The sequence below is a fragment of the Haplochromis burtoni genome, unplaced genomic scaffold, assembly GCF_018398535.1.
Source record: "Haplochromis burtoni strain Fernald_Lab_line unplaced genomic scaffold, NCSU_Asbu1 Contig_1635, whole genome shotgun sequence".
Classification (NCBI taxonomy): domain Eukaryota; kingdom Metazoa; phylum Chordata; class Actinopteri; order Cichliformes; family Cichlidae; genus Haplochromis; species Haplochromis burtoni.
The window spans coordinates 13991-30698 of NW_024583996.1; the positions used below are offsets into that span (position 1 = coordinate 13991).

General features: G+C 44.1%; 2 protein-coding genes across 3 annotated transcripts; both read right to left on the minus strand.

Annotated features, from left to right (window-relative positions):
- Window positions 1-5566, minus strand: LOC102292592. 2 transcript variants are annotated; one of them, XM_042217151.1, is made up of 7 exons: window positions 5477-5566; window positions 5273-5370; window positions 4654-4695; window positions 4311-4562; window positions 2965-3204; window positions 1047-1280; window positions 1-266 (listed from the first exon to the last, which is right to left on the minus strand). In XM_042217151.1, the coding sequence occupies exons 2-7, from the start codon at window positions 5301-5303 to the stop codon at window positions 154-156; spliced, it is 912 nt and encodes a 303-aa protein (XP_042073085.1). In that variant the 5' UTR covers window positions 5304-5370; window positions 5477-5566; the 3' UTR covers window positions 1-153. The 2 variants fall into 2 exon arrangements, with proteins under 2 accessions (XP_042073085.1, XP_042073086.1); XM_042217152.1 differs by lacking the exon at window positions 5477-5566 and having other exon boundaries at window positions 5273-5383.
- Window positions 5567-7490: 1924 nt separating this feature from the next.
- On the minus strand, window positions 7491-15809 carry LOC106632734 (E3 SUMO-protein ligase ZBED1). Its single transcript, XM_042217149.1, has 4 exons — window positions 12613-15809; window positions 11477-12055; window positions 7711-7889; window positions 7491-7606 (listed from the first exon to the last, which is right to left on the minus strand). The coding sequence occupies exons 1-4, from the start codon at window positions 13638-13640 to the stop codon at window positions 7491-7493; spliced, it is 1902 nt and encodes a 633-aa protein (XP_042073083.1). The 5' UTR covers window positions 13641-15809.
- Window positions 15810-16708: the final 899 nt, after the last annotated feature.

Consider the following 16708-nt stretch of genomic DNA (forward strand, 5'->3'; position numbering starts at 1 on the left):
AGTAACAAATCTTTCAGGAAGTGACTTTGAGGAGCGGGAAGAACCCAGTATCACATGTGCAGTCTGAGAAATGAGAAGCTGGAGCTTCCCGCACGATGGACGCTTCCCTCTGCTCACGTGTGATGAAACGTCAGCGGAGTCAGAGCAGCAGACTCATTCAGAGTATTCAGAGTCCTCGACGAGCGCATCAGCCGTGATGTCAACCACCGCCTCGTAGTTTTCTTCAATGCACTGGGTCATCTCCACGGAGACGGGAAGTCTGTTTGCTGTGGGCAAAGCATCGGAATGAATGTTAGTCTCCACACATATACATACGCTGGAGACATGCTGCACCGCGGGCACCATCGTATGTCCAAGTTGGCCCACAGCAGGCCCACAGTGGGCAGCTGTGGGTGAACTGTAGGGCTGTGACTCATTACCGATGATACAGGACAATGGGTTTTAGTCTTTTAGTCGTGTCTCCATCATGTCTTCCAGCTTTGGGGTCTCCAACTCCAGTCCTCAGAGCTACCGTCCTGCAGCTTTTAGATGCATCCTTGTTCCGACACACCTGAATCAAATGAATGGCCTGTTACCAGGCCTTTGCCCAACTCGATGACACGCTGAAGAGGTAATTCAACCAGTTGATTCAGCCATTTCTCTGCATTAAAGCTACAGGACAGTAGCTCTCAAAGACTGCAGTTGTAGATCTCTGCTTTAAACCGTGCAGCTCTGGAGGTCTGTGCAGCTACAGATCAGGCGTGTGCACCTTTTACTGCACCAGGTCACAGTTGAAGCGCTCACAATCAGGTTCCAACTTCTTAAAATAGTTTCAGACACTAGAAGCTGTTACCTTTGGTTCTTGTCTGCTGTTATTTGGGTGTATAAAGGTTAGCATGTGAGCCTAACCCTGGTTAAGAGCGGTGAAATATCAGATTAAAGCTATGGTTTGGCTTTAGCAGTCCGGTTACTGTAATAATTAAAAAGGCAGTGCAGACGTTTGTGATTTTACAGTCAGAGCTGCCAGCAGGACAGCAGCAGTGATGCACCTGTGTGCAGGTATCTACCTGAGCGCCTGGTGGCCAGCCGGTCCAAGCAGATGGACAGCAGCAGGCCGGTGGTGATGGAGTAAATACAAAAGGCCAGCAGGTGGGAGAGGAGTCTCAACACAGGCACACAAGAAGGAGCAGGAGGAGGAGGTGAGGAACAGTTGGTGGGAGGAGGAGGAGGGGGAAGAGAGGGGAAGGGGGACATGGTTTCACGAGAATGGACAGATGATCTGACGGAGGTCGTCGGGGGATCTGCAGGAGAGATAAGCAGGCGTCCTCAGTTCATTCACTCAGGGTTCGATAGAAAGGCTCAATGTGAGCGGTGCAGCGAGGCTACACCACAAACACAGGCTTTCATCTCCATCTATTAGTAATAGATGCTGAAGAGGAGCGTGCTAGTTATTACTAGAGATGGACCGATCCGATATTACGTATCGGTATCGGTCCGATACTGACCTAAATTACTGGATCGGATATCGGAGAAAAATAAAAAATGTAATCCGATCCATTAAATATCATGAAAGCACCTCACAAAACTTGCAACACGCCGTAACTCACCTCAGAACGTTAGCACGTCGGAGCAGTATGCATCACGTGATAGAGCGGCTGTGGCATGCGGGACCTGTCGGTGGTCTGGATAGCATGTGGAGCTTCGCTAGCAACCCGGCATTTCATCTCCGACAAAGTTATCCCCGAGAGAAGTAAAGCAAGTGTGTAAGTCCATCTCTGAATGTTTGTAAAGCATTCCTGCGTTAAGCTTAACGAGCGACTGCCTCTTCTTGCTGCTACTTCAATCATGAAACTGCTTAATGATCAGCTGATCGGCTTTTCTGTCGCGAGTCCGTGTCTCTTGTTTGCTTTTGGCCCACTTTGCACCAGAAAGAGGAAACCAGTGGCTGAACAACAGCAGCACGTTTAAGCTTGATCAGCTGTTGTTAGAATTTATTTAATATTACTTTCTACACCAGGATCTTTTTCTACGTAGCTGACGGCTGTAACTGTGCAGGGGCGGATCTAGCAAAGTTTAGCCAGGGGGGCCGATAGGGCATGAACAGGGAAAAGGGGGCACAAAGACATACTTTTCTTTCTTATTCTCATTTAAAATGTCGAGCTTTTAATAAATAATTATCTGACACCCAAAGTTTTAATTTGATGTAAAATGAATAGAAGTCCATTACTGTATATAGTAACTATTAAGTCTAATATACCCTAGTAAGCTATAGTACTTTTTCCTTTGGGAAGGTACCATCTGTGCAGTCTGCAATTTTGTTGAAGAAAGATGTTGAATCTATTTAATATTTCTTGAAAAATAATTGATTTCTGTGCATTTTTTTCACACTGCATCAAATTAAGGTTGATTACGTCGATTAAGCATCATGAGGTGGAGCGTGAGGGGTGGTTCCCTATTTTTTATTTATTTATTTTTGTTGTTGCTGGGAGTTGGAACCCTATTAGTTAGGTTGCTTAATATTTACGCTAAGTACTCTTTAAAATACCAGAATAGGGAGGATGGTGTAGGTTTAAGTTTATTAGATTGATCAGTATTGCTGAACTATGAAATTTTTTTTTGCATACAGGTATAACAGAATAGCTTTAGTGTAGTTGTTGTTTTAAACTTGAGTATGAACTTATACAAAATGCAGCAAGATATTTTAAAAAACAGTTTTGTTGATTAAAAAACACTATATCGGATTCATATCGGTATCGGCAGATATCCAAATTTATGATATCGGTATCGGTATCGGACATAAAAAAGTGGTATCGTGCCATCTCTAGTTATTACAGCATTATTGATCGTGATTATAACCACAGCCAAATCTCAGAGTGATGAATTCTCTCTCTTTGCCCCACCTCCTCTCCATCGAGGTCAAGGACATTAGAAAAACACAAAAGAGGCCCAATTTATGATGACAGCAAATGATGTCAGTGTTCTGACCTCTGACCCTCAGGTAGCTATGAGCAGATGATCCACTCAGATCAGTAGCACACCAGTAGAAACCCTCATTAGACTGCTGCACGTTAGAGATGGTGTGCTCTTTATGTCCAGATACAAGACGACGTCCACTGTAGAAGAAGTAAGCTGCCACTGTGTCACCAGTGCTGAGCCTGCAACGCAGAGTAAGATTACTTCCTTTTGTCACAGGAAGTGCCGGGATCTCCAGGATCACTCCTTTTTCTGGGTAAGAGAGACAAAAGTACACACATGTAGACTGGAAGCTTCTGGAGACAGCATGCAGGAGGTCAAATGATGACGCCATAGGACTGAATTCATGAACGTTCATCATCACAGACTATAAATGATGGTGTGGCCACTGCAGTCTGACCCTCTGCTTTTATAATGATCACTCAGAGGCATTTTCTTCTTGCTGTGATGGAGAAGAACAGATAGCTAGCATAGCTGTCAAGCTGCTTCCATAGACCATACTGATGTTTGCTAATCAGTGCTACATATCGTCCAAATTAAAACTGGCATTTCACTGAAGTGCAGCACAAACTTCTGAGACAGTCTGTTATTACAATTAACTAACCAGCAGCCATCCTATTGGTCCAAAAGCATAAACACGGTCCAGAGGTAACTTTGCTAGCAACCACAGCTGCCTGTCAAAGCCCCGTCACTGAAAGAGGCCACGCCCCCACCGAAGAAACTTTAATACGGTTTAAACAGGTGAGTAACAAAAACATTCTCTCCCGTTTTATTGTTACGAAGGGCAAAATTAGATTCACTTATTTATTTATTAGATATTTTAACATGAGAGCCTGTGAGGGCTAACGCCCTGCTGGAGCCTCTGGTGGACATTACAGGAACTGCAGGAACTTTCAGCCCCGCAGGTCGATGGCTGTTCTGTACCACAGTGCAGCAGATTTAACACCATCTAGTTTAGTTTAGCAGTGAGTTCTAAGTATTTAAGTATCTCCTAATTACAAGTATTTTAAGTATATCAATGTTTTCTAGCCTAAAGAATCCAAAACAATAAGAACAAAAATCTGAGACATTAATTGAAACATATTAAAACAATATGAAAGTAAAATTCAGACAACGTGTCATTTGAAGTATAAACTGGATTCTTACGGCTCATCTCCACATAAGCACCACATTGTTGATCTATGGATCAAGCTGTTATTCACACATTCAAGGTGCTTTATGCTAAATGCACCTGCACCTGCATATATATAAAAATAAATATATGGTTGTACTTCACCTGTCACAGGTGGTCCTGATACTGCCCTTAAATGTTCAGAGCAACTGTGGAAAAAAAGAAGAAAAGAAACAACTTACTTTACCTGAAACACTGATGATGATGTCATCACTCTTCTGCCCAGAACTGGTTTCACACCAGTAAATCGCTGTGAAGGTTGTTTTAAAGTCCTGAACACACGAGGACTCATCAAGTCTAGTGAAGTCCGCCGCTGCTCCACACTCATCAGTCTGGTTTCCTCTGGTCCTCCTCACCGTCCATCCATCATCACAGCTCAGAGACACTGGAGAGGATCCGCTGAAGACCTGCTGAAGGTTTGGACTGACAGACAGAGACACTGGAGGACACACAAACAGACAAACACACAGAGTAAGTGTATTTGTGTTCTTGTTGGAGTCTCACTGATTGTTTTCACTTCATCTCCTCACCTGCAGAAACAGTCGGTGCAGACAGCAGCAGCACACACACACCTGCAACAGGAAAATCCACAGAGTTTCACCTAGAGGTGCACACTAACAGTGTGGCAGACGTCCACAGATCAGGAAGAAGACTGGACCACCCGGGACAAAAGACCGATGTTTTCTTGGTTCCACATTCCTCACTATAAAGCACCTGAAGTACTGCTGAATCATCACAGCCAGATTGCTTTCAGCTTTTAGATCATTGTGTAAGTTTCCTCATACGGGACAAAATATAAAAACTTTAAAGGTTTCAAAAACCTTCCGATCCCAGTTCCTGGTTTTCTTTCCTCATTTGTAATATTTATTGTGTCCTTTGTTGTTTGTGTCTATATTAAGAATAAACATTTAAAAAAACAAGCACATCTTTTACAGAGACCCTGACTCTAAACTACAGACCCTGCTGAGCATTAAACATTTCTGATTGGATTATTTTCTGGATTTACACAGAACAGAAAGGAGCCGACTTCCTGTTTTCTCCCCCGACAACACGGAGTAAACTCTCAGGATTCATCCAGTGTCCGTCCTTTACCTGGAGCTGGACTCACTGAGTGGGTGAGTGGGTGTAGGAGTTGTGTGTGTGACTCACCGGGGAGCAGAGCCACAGGTGCAGTCTTCATGGTGTCTGGATGAGCACCGAGGGTCAGTGTGAGCTGCAGACTTTCACTTCAGCTCTTTCACAGCCGCCTGTTACCACATTAAAGACGGAAGCCTCAGTATAAGGAGGGGAAACAGGAGCAAAGGTCTGAGCTCTCAGCCAATCACGTTCAAGTACAGCCTTCTTAAAACTGACCTGCAAACGCTGCAGTTTAGAAATCCTTCGCGAGCTGTGAGAGTCTATCAGAGGTCCTTCAGTCAGTCTGAAGAAAACACAACAGCTGAGATTGTTAGTCTATAAACAAACTGCACCACAGTCACATGACGGCAGCGTCGCCACCTCTGAGCCAATGAGTTCCTGCAGCTCAGAAGCTGCTCACCTGCTCACATCACCTGCTCACATCACCTGCTCACATCACCTGCCTGAGTTCAGAGGCTTCTCTTTGGATGCACACACAGAGCTGCAGACCACGTCTGACCAGCAGTGACTGGTTTGAATCTGACCTCCAGCTCTTCTGCTGGACCTCTAAAGTGGGTCTCGTGTCCAGACACGAGTGTTTTTAACTCTCAGTGGCTCGTGTTGGACAGGAGATATGTGAAATGTGCCAGAGTGAACTGGATGAAAATAAGAAGTAAAACAAGCCCACAGTGAGTCAGTGTGGGTGAGCTGTGGCCAGGACAAACCCACAGTTAGTCCACATGATCCCACCTACATTTTACTAAACCTATAGGCCTTTATGTGTGAAACTGCAGGGGCCCTGTGGGTGATAACTGTGGGTTTGGGTTTGTCCTGCCCACAGCTCACCCACACTGACTCACTGTGGGCTCAGGAGGACACGTTAGCCGGGGCATTATTATTTATTATAAAATAAAAGATGAAGCCAGAGAAGATGTTTTATTACACGCTCAGAAAATCGATGCTAGGAAGAAAGAAAAAAGAAAGAGAAAGAAAGAAAGAAAGAAAGAAAGAAAGAAAGAAAGAAAGAAAGAAAGAAAAGAAAGAAAGAAAGAAAGAAAGAAAGAAAGAAAGAAAGAGAGAGGAAGAAGAGGTTAGCTTTAAAGGGGAGGATGCTCATTTAAAGCTTTGGTGTGAGTCCTCGTGTTTAAATTACGTTATGTTTGTTCACACTGTGAAACCTGCTGCTAAACAAACTGAGGCAGACTGACTGTGTTGTTTAAAGTCTGCATGAAAGTCGTCTGCAGGTTAGTTTGCTGCACTGTGATTGGTTTAAAGCTTCCTCCACCACTTCAACCTCTTCTCTGCCCACTTCCTGTTTCGAGGCAAAGTCAGCCTCCTCAATGTAAGAAACAGGACAGATATATTTTTACATTTTCCTTCTCTGCTCGTGTTTAACTTACCTGAGTAAAGCTGAGAATCTTTATTGGAAATATAATTTAGACTGAAACGAAGTTTGTAATTCCATCTACTGATGTTATTATATTAATATGACACAAGGTTCAGTTTAACAGCAGTATCTGTACTTCTGCTTAAGTACAGGTTGTGTGTACTTTGCCACCTCTGCTTATTTTCCTCTGTTATTGAGCCTGTCGCTAGTTAGCTAACATAAACTAAGTCTGTCATTTGCAGCCATTCGACCAACCACATCACGTCATGATGCGCACAAGATGGCGCTACACGTTTTTAAAACTTTAAGCTCTTATTTGTGAAATCCAGCCTCACAGTTATATCAGTTTTTGAGAGCAGGGCTCAGTGATGGAAATGGGCCTTTACACATTTAAGAGTGTCGCGTCCACTTTAACGGGATCCTACAACTTTAAGTGGAGTGGACACAGCTCAGAGTACGAGAGCTGATGAAGCTCACGTTCACTTCACCACCGGCCTGTACAAATAACTGTCGATGTCTCAGTCTTCCATCAAATGCCAACGCTCAGCATCATCTACAGCAGCAGCTGATTCTCAGACTGAACAGGCTTCATTTCTGTCTCTTTCTCCCACCTAGTGGTCATTCAGTGGTACTACAGATGATACGTCCCTTATAGAAGCACGAGGCCTGACTCAGTGTGGCGTCATAAGTCGCTCACAGTCAGTTCAGCTCTTTTAGTTTTGTGTTTTTGCAGTTTCAGTTTGTTAACAATCGCAGAGAAGCTCCAGAGGACCAAGAAGAAGCTCTGAGAGACACTCAGTGGACACAGGAAGTGTTGACTTAAAGTTTTGGACAGTTTTCATGTTGCACATAAAGACTTCGACCTCACAGCGACGGGTTATTAGAAGTGTGCGTGTTCTGTTTTTGAAAGCTGCAGATCATCACTCCAAAATTCTTCATCCCCTTAAAGTCCTGCTGCTGCTGCTGGGAGGCAAGTCCATCTGGCAGTTTAGTTTTTCATGCAGGTCACATCGAATGGTTTTATTTTGAAACACTTTGATGGTCTCCTCCATCCTGCCGCTCTGGGGTCAAACTGTGGGATTACCTGGGTAGGACGGTCTGATGTCCAGACCACACCCACAGGTCCTGTTCTGATGCGATCCTGCAGCCTCGATGCCTCGACTGCTCAGTCTGATCACGGGGCCGTTGATGGTGGTTGGTGATGCTTCATATTCAGCTGGATCAGTGACGGATGGACGCACTTTTACTGCAGTCACACAAATCCTAAACAGGGAGGAGACAAGCCAACAGTGTCTGTGCTCAGATCCATCAGATACTTGATAGAGCGAGGCTTCAAACAGAAGTCAAGCCAGCACAGAAGACCATGGGCTGCCCTCTCCCCTCCCTGATGGACATTTATTCCTCCTGCTGCCTCAGCAGAGCAACAAACATCATCAAGGACAGCTCCCACCCTGATTTTGACCTGTTCAACCTGCTTCCCTCAGGGAAGCACTACAGGTGCATCAGCACAAAGACCCACAGACTCAAGAACAGTTTAAGGTCTCAGTCTTATTCACAGAAGATGTTCCTGTAAGCATCCACACCATGTCAAGGTCCAAAGAAACCATGATGCTTACTGTGAAGACTACAAAAGTTTGGTTTACAAATCCAGTGCTGGCAAATAGTGCGGAGACTGTAATTGATTGTAGATCACTGTAGTGGTTAATCGCACTCCAGAGCACTCAGGATGATCAAAATAGAAAAGTTACAGATTCATGATTGAGATTGATTGTGCAGGAATGTGGGCGTGAACCAGAGCAAGGTCAAAGAAACAATAGCTCTATCAATAATATCTGTCAAGGGGCAGGTGAAGGCAGGTCTGCATCCACAGGTGAACCTGCACCCACGATGTAGGACAAAAGGAGCGCCAACAAGGAGGAGCTTCATCTGAAGCCCCGCCTTCACTCTCTGATCACACATCACTTCCTGTTCACATGTTTATGTAATCATTTTAAATCTGTACAGTACCTGATCAATAAATAATAAACAGGTAGATTAAGGTGAGTTGTAATGCAGCATTACAGTTCAGCACACACGTAGAAACATGCACGATCAAAATGTTCTTCTCTGCTGTTTGTTTAAAAAGCCGACCTTCTCTAAAGTTCTGTTTCCTGACAGTCGGCAGCTTTGACCTTTGACCCACACGAAGCTTCCAGGATATTTGTGTTTGATGGAAGCATTCAGGACGCTCCATGGATCATCAGAACACACGGAAACAGCACCGCAGCACTGAGGAACTGTGATATACATAAGTGATTTTAATGTGTATTTATTTATATAATGATCATCACAGGGCTTTCTGCAGCCCTCCACTGGATCATGGTGACGTGCATGCACCAGGTGGTTTTATGTGGTTGAGGTTTTATGCCTGGCTGTGGAAACCGTCAGTGTTCTGGCATCATTCAGCACCACTGAGTGATCACTAGAGGGAGCAGGAGACCAGGACTGAAACTGTGGCTACAGCAGGGCAGCTGTTGTGAGTCCCAGCTGTGATCTGAGAATCAGCTGGATGTGAGTAAACTAGATCAGGTTAGTGTTGGTGGATGGATTCAATAAGAGCTGGTTCTGTGTGGCTGTGTCCACTGGAGGGGTGAAGTCGGGCCGTAGAGCTCGACCACGACCACAGTCTGTTTATTCAAAACAATTCAGGTTACATTTTTAAAAATAAATCTCTTTATAGTTTCCACAAGTTCATCACACTCAGAAAATACAGTGTTAGGGAAACTGAGCCAAACCGTCCGATCCCTGAACTTCCAAGATCGGGAGTTTGTTTTCCGCTCCACAAAACAACGTAACATCGAGCACGATGGAAAGAAAGTGCATCGCAGTGAGCCGAGTTCAACATCATCAGGAAAGTGTTCGCTGCAGTTTTCAGTATAATCCATGGCAGACGATCACGATCCTCCACTATGGGAAGATACGGCTGCTTGGTAATGTGGTTTCCTTTCTCCATTTATTGTTTTTACTCTATTCAAAACGTATTTGTGAACTTCATGAGTGTGTACAGCCCAAATTCAAATAAACCTACATTTTTAAAATCAGTTATTCACTTTGCAAGGGCTTCATATACATGGACTCTGACTGTGCTCTAAACCTGAGTCTAGATCAGCAGGCTCAGATATGAAGCCAAAACCAGACAATTAATCACTCAGTTTATATTATGTATCAACAAAACCCTGATAAAACCGAATGATGTTGTCATTCGAGTCAGTATGATAACGTTTATCCATAACAACCCAAACTGGCAGTTTCAAACAAGATGGCTAGAAAATCTAAAACTGGTTAAATTCATAGAGGAGAAAACAGAAAATGACTTTGAGTTAAAGATCAAACCTGCGCCTCAGTGAGATGGAAGGATTCAAAGCATATATTAGAGGTGAAGTCCTCGGCTTTATGAGTGCAAACAGCAAAAAAATGGAATAAACGAATGAAATCTTTGGAATAAGACTTAAATATTAGCGATGAATCAAACTGTTACGTTTGAGAAGTGAATATAATCAATTATCTTCTGATACAGCAACAAAACGTCTAATGTGGTGATCTTATTATGATCAATGGGAGAAAGTGGGAAGGCCCTCGGCATGGAGTTAAGGAAAGCAGTCTTTAATAGCACAAAGACCTCTTCAGGGAATGTAACAGTAGATCCATCTGAAATTTATGACAGTTTTACAGAATTTTATGAAGATGTTTATAAATCGGAACATGCCCAAGCTTCAGAACAGGAACCTTAGCTCACGTTCAGTCATAGACACTGAGGTACTTCAGGCTATCCAAGCATTAACAGTGGTAAGGGCACCCCAGCCGGAGGCCTTCTGATTGAATTTTACAAAACTGTCCAAGAAAAATGAATAATTTCACTTTTTAACATGCATGAAGAAGCATATCAAAGTGAGGCTCTCCACCCACTGAGACGGCAATGAGTACTTGTTTACCTGGTAAACCTGCAGAGCGCTCATCACTCAGACCAACGACTCTGATGGGGGTGGACACTAAAATACTTCTATTAGACCCTTGGGTCGCACATTTAGTTAGCGTTGTACGAAAGCATCGAGGGTTTCACAACATAAGAAGGGTTCTGAGTGTAGGCTCGTCAGGCCTCGGGCAGGATAGACCGCTCAGATTTATGTAACGTTCTCCCAAGTTAGGATTTGGAGATCATTCTCTCACAGGGGTTCAACCTTTGTAACAAACAATACTTTCTAAACCCGTCACATTAGCCATCTCCTATGCTAGTTATTCTGACGATAACAATAATAACTGACCTATTTGGTGTCTCGCCCTGTAAGATGATGACCTGACCTTTTCTGACTAGGCTGTCAGCACACCAAAATTCATGCAACAAATAGAGCTATTAGGATGATTTCCTGGCTGTAATATAAATGATTAAAAACCCTCCATCCTGCTTCTGAACAAGGATGAAAGGCTCAACCCTTTAATGCTGAGTTAATGAAGTTAATACAGAATAAACACAAAGAATGCTTAAATTCAGAGAAGTTTAATAGTGTTCAGGATCAGCACGCCTCAGATTAAAGACATCTTTCTAGCATCTGCTGATAGGAAATAATACTGAAAGCAGGCCTAACAATGATCCAACTATCACAGAAATGTAGAAGACAAAATGTGTAACATCTTAATGCCAGCTGAACATCAAAAAGGGACAAAAGTCAACATTTAAAACCTCCGAGTGTTGAACGTTTCTCCCTCCAAAGACTCGGCTCAGTCCTTCTGTGCGCTCAGCCAGTTACTGAGGCAGACTATCCTGTTCACCTCCTCTGAGGACAAAGACGCACGCTTCTTTTCAGTGACGTCACCTGAGAGTGAGAATAAGGCTCTCACAGGGCACTGTGGTTGCAGGGGTTGACAGGTACTTGCGTGCAATAGTGCCAGCCTGGCATGGCTCCCTCTCTCTTTGACCACCACTGTAGAGGACACCTCCTATGTCAATTTTGGGCTCTGCTTTGTACCGATCCAGACAGCGGCCGATGGAGTCTTCCTCCTCCTCTGTATCTGAATCTGAAGAGCCCAGGAGGAAGATGGACATCTTGCTCTTCTTTGGTGACGGTTCCTCTTTTATCTGGACAGATGGTTGTTGTGCTTGTGTCTCTGCCATGAGAAGGTCATGTACCAGAGTCCACACCTCTCGTCTTTCATCTTTGGGAAGACACTTGAGGTCTTTAAACCTGGGATCAAGGGCAGTAGCGATCTTCAGCCATGTGAGATTGCTGCTGGCCCTCCGCTGAGCTAGGTCTGTGGTAAAAACCATCTTAAAGTTCACAACGTAGACTGGGTCATCATCCAAGGGCTCCATGACCCAGAACAAATGACGCAAGGCTGGCAGCACCATGGAACAGGAGACATAGCGCTCTCCCCCCAGCAGCTCGGTCACATATCTGCAACAGAAAGAACAAGTGTGTATTTTTCTACTAATCGCACAGAGACAAACACACATACCACAATATGTCAGCAAGTGATCCTCTAATTGAAAAGTATTGCAGTTACCTCACTCACTGTTAGCACTGTGTGCTGTGGGTTGGAAAATAGAAGCAAGAGCTGGGTGGGAGGGGAGAGAGCTTCACCCTGCAAAGCTTTCCCGTGTGTTGTAGGCTAACACGGAGACAGAAAACCAGTCCCCTGTAAAACCCCATCTATAATCACCTATCAACATCACATTAACTGTGTCAATCAACATCATTTCATTGAGATCACAAGCATACATTTGAATTGTGGGAGAAAATACAAACTGCACAGAATCCCAACCAGGAAGTTTGAATCCCGAACCTTCATTCAGTGAGGAAACAGCTCTAACCACTGCACCACCTGATCTCAGCCCAAACACTACAGAGGCAACTATGCTGAAACACAATCGCACAGAAACAAACACACAGGAGTGTTCTTGAAGACAGAGCTGGAACGTAGACGCGCACAAACGAGAAACAGAGTGATTTACCTGCAAGGTTCCAGCAGCTCCTCCAGCTTCTGCAGTCTGTCGAGCTCCTGCTCAGTCAGCATGGTCACCGTGCTGCTTTGCTGAGCCAGGATGGAGGTGAGCACGGATTTGTTTCTCTGGATCTGCTTGATCATCTCCAGGGTGGAGTTCCATCTAGTCTGAGCATCCTGAACCAGTGCTTCCGTGTCATGTCCATGTGCAGCTTGCTGTGCATTTAATTCCTGAGCGTTCGCCGGACTATCCTCAAAATGTCCAACAATCTCGCGACATTTGGCCAGAACTCTTTCAAAGCCGCTGTCGTTCAGAGCAACTGTGATGGCACTGTGCAGAATGTGGGCCGTGCAGGGCATGTGTTCAAACGGAAGCAGGCTGGCCACATCGACCATGTTGCCATACAGCCACGCACTGTCGGTGCCGAGCGTGGTTAGCTTGTCCCCGATTTTCCACTCGTTTGCAACACTCAGGAAATGGTCAGCATAGTGTCTCTCTGCAGTTTTACTCACCGCTAGTGCAAACGACTGTAGAGCCCAGTCGTTATCAATAAAGTGCGCTGTGACGGCGCAGTAGTTATCGCTGTCCACCGACGTCCAGTGGTCTCCGGTGAGGGCGACGTTCATTGCTCCCAGGAGCGTGGTGTGCCGCTGAGCCCTCTGCTCCTCGTACACAGCGCGCAGTCTCGACACAATGGTTTCTGCTGAGGGCGGATTGTAGCACACGTCTCCCGATGCAGCGCGAAGGACTTCTTTCAGTCCGTCATCTTCTACCATGCTCGCTGGTCGGCAGCTTTTAGCTATCCAAACAACCAAGGCGCTGGTCAACTTTTCACTCACTTCTTCTGTTTTTAGCCCACGATAGTCCTGCGATTCAGCCGGGTGCTTGGCTCTCAGGTGATACCCCAGAGACGAATTGCTTCTGTGGTACCTGAACTCAGCTTCGCAAATCGTGCACGTTACTCTCGTTTTGTCCAACACGCCGTTGGGCAACTTCTTGAAGTAAAACTTTCCGCCCAAAGGTCCGTCCTTCTCCATGCTCGCGCCTGTTAGCTACAGTAGCATGGCAACGCTTCTTCTTCTTCTAATCATTTCCGGCAGGCCAAAGGCCAACATAGCACAGTGCTGCCCCCTAATGCTGAGCTGCTGAACACAGGAATATTTGGATTTCCTTCTTTTTCTCTGCTCATGTTCAACTTGTCTGATTCAAGCTGGGAATATTTATTAGAAACAAAGTGAATAATATTATTTTATTATCACGTTGATGCAGCACATGGTTCAGTTAGCTTTGTATAAACACGTGTTAGAAATGTTCTTCAATCAGCTCTTTTTACTCTCATTTCACAGCCACTACTTTTTACTTTTACTTGAGTAAAGAAGTTGAAACAGTACTTGGAGTATTTTTAACAGTAGTACTTCTACTTCAGTACACACTGTGTGTACTTTTACCACCTGTGTCTGAGACCTCCTTCAGGGTCCACCTGAAGCTCTCAGTCTGCTGTGGAAAAAGGAAATCCAGGTGAGTTTCTCCTGATCACCTGAGGCCGTCATTACTGTGTGAACCCACACACCACTCCTCACTCCTCCCACCCGCTGCACACAGTCACTGAGTACAGACCGGCTGATTCCTGTAAAGGGAGAGGCAGGAAGAGGCGGAGCAACACCTGAAAAACAAGAAGCTCAACGTCATTTTGCAGAAGTGAAAGTGTGAGAGAGCAGCAGCAGAGCTGCAGTCGAGTCCTGTTTGTCTCTAAAAGAAGATTCACTGGAGTCCATCAGGTTCCTCTCAGCAACAGTGGTGAGTGCAGCTGATCACACTTCCTGCTTCTACACAAATCTTCACTCTGTTCACTTCATCAGGACTCATCACAGTCACACTGGATCCATAGAAATCTGCTCATGTAACCACAGATCCACTGTAGGAGCATCGAGCTGCTGCTTCAGTCTCACTGTGGCTCTGCTCAGGACTGTGGACTCAGGCTGTGCTCTGGACTTCAGACTGACTCCACACTTCCTGGTTATTCATCACTTCCTGTTCCTCTTAGATTGATTCTGGATCTGATTGATCATAAGGATTACAGACGTGAAAACACCTATTTATTCTTTATTGATATAAAGCCTTTGATACTGTAAACCAGCAGATTTTGGTCAGTACTTCAAAAAGTCATTCACACATTTTACAAAGATTATCTGACTTAGTGTATCCTGTAAGAGTCACAGATGTTCCTCAATCATTCAGAAAACAGTCGATGCTGCACTTTATAACTTTGTGTGGAAACATGAATCTCATTATTTAAACAGATGTGTTTGAATCATCCTGATAATCAGGCTTTAAACATGTCAGAGTTCCACACATCAGCTGTGATATTCAAGCTGACCTGGATCAAACATGTCATCAGACACAAACATAGATGATGCTGTTTAATCCCAAAGCTTATTTAAACAAACTGGAGGACAGAATTCCTCCTTAAATGGGATTTTGATCAAATCCACTGGTCTCATTTTCACACACAGGCTTTATCATGGTGGCTTCTTCTCTACTAACATCAATCTTTGATTTGGACAAATTGTCACGTATAACTTTTAGTGAGATATCAGTATGTAACATCTTGTTGTACATTTTCTGTCACATCGTCATTAATCACACAAAGTCTTCATGTTCCAACAGGTCGGAGTCATCATCATCATTTGTCACGGCTATGTATGCACCAACAGTGGACAATATTATGCCAATAATCATGAGTTTTAGACATGGCAGTATACATGTTACAAAGACACAAAATAAAAGTAAAAGTATCCCAACTCCAATGAGTGGTCTTTTTAGCACCTGTAGCCAGGAGCCAGTGTAAAGCCAAGAAAACCAGTTGCTTAGTTTGTGGCTGTGGTGCATTTTGTATAGCTTCTTTTCTTTTGTTTAGTAGTTTTCTTCCTTCACTTGAGAGGGTGTGGCCTAAGTATGTTACTTCAGGTCTCCATAATTGGAGTTTATTCAGAGACACTTTGTGGACTTGCTCAGCCAGGTGACGCAGCACAACCATAGTATTCTGTTTACACCCTTCCTCTGTGTGGCCAGTCACTAAAATATCATCTACATAAAGTAGAAACTGTCCTTCTGCTGGCAGAGGGCAGGACATCATTGATTTCTTTAAAGCTTCAGCATAGAGAGTGGCTGTTTTGAAATCCCTGAGGTAACCTAGTATAGGTGTATCTCTGTCCCTCAAATGTGAAGCCAAACAGATATTGTGAGTTAGGATGTAAAGGCACTGAGAAAAAGGCGTTTGATAAATCTATCACTGAGAACCATTGTTCTTTTGGAGTGACTTGATTCAGTATAGTGTGAGGATTTGCTACTACTTGTGGTATCATTTCCATAATTTCATTTATTGCTCGCAGATCATGTACCAAACGATACTTTCCAGTATTAGCCTTCTTGACTGGGAAGATTGGAGTATTGCAGGTAGCAGGTTAGTTTTTATTAGAATTCCTGCTTTTTCCATGTCTTTTATCACTGGCTTAATCCCTTCTATTGCTTCCTTAGATAAGGGATACTGTGGTTTAATGGGCCTGTGGGATGAAATAGTCTGTACTTTTACCGAATCTGCGTTTTTTATTAATCCCACATCAGTTGGACCATCCGACCACAGTGTAGAAGGCAGACTTTTAAGTGCTGGCTCTTCTTCCAGCGAGAGAATTTCTCATTCTTGTGTGCTGTCGTGCAAATGAGTGTTGGGTGTCGTTTTTATCACCCAGCCAGTATATCTCATGCACCCTGTTCTTTTACCCTGTGCCCAACCCTCTTCTTCTGTAGGCGTATATTTATCATTTTCTACCTTTTGCAGGATTGTACCTAATTGATACCATTGTGTATCTGCTAACATTATTTCCGCTGTCATACCTGTTTCTGTAGGGATGACTCCTATCCCTAATTTTGTCATTGCATCTCTTCCTAGTAAGTTCACTGGGCAGGTTGGGTCTATGATACATGGCATGTTACAGGAGCGTTGACTGGGTTTATGCAAAAATGTCAGTGGCATTGTTAGTGGCTGGGTTTTTACATGCCCTGATGCTGTTTTCACCATTACTACTTCTCTAGAAAAGGTTGTGCG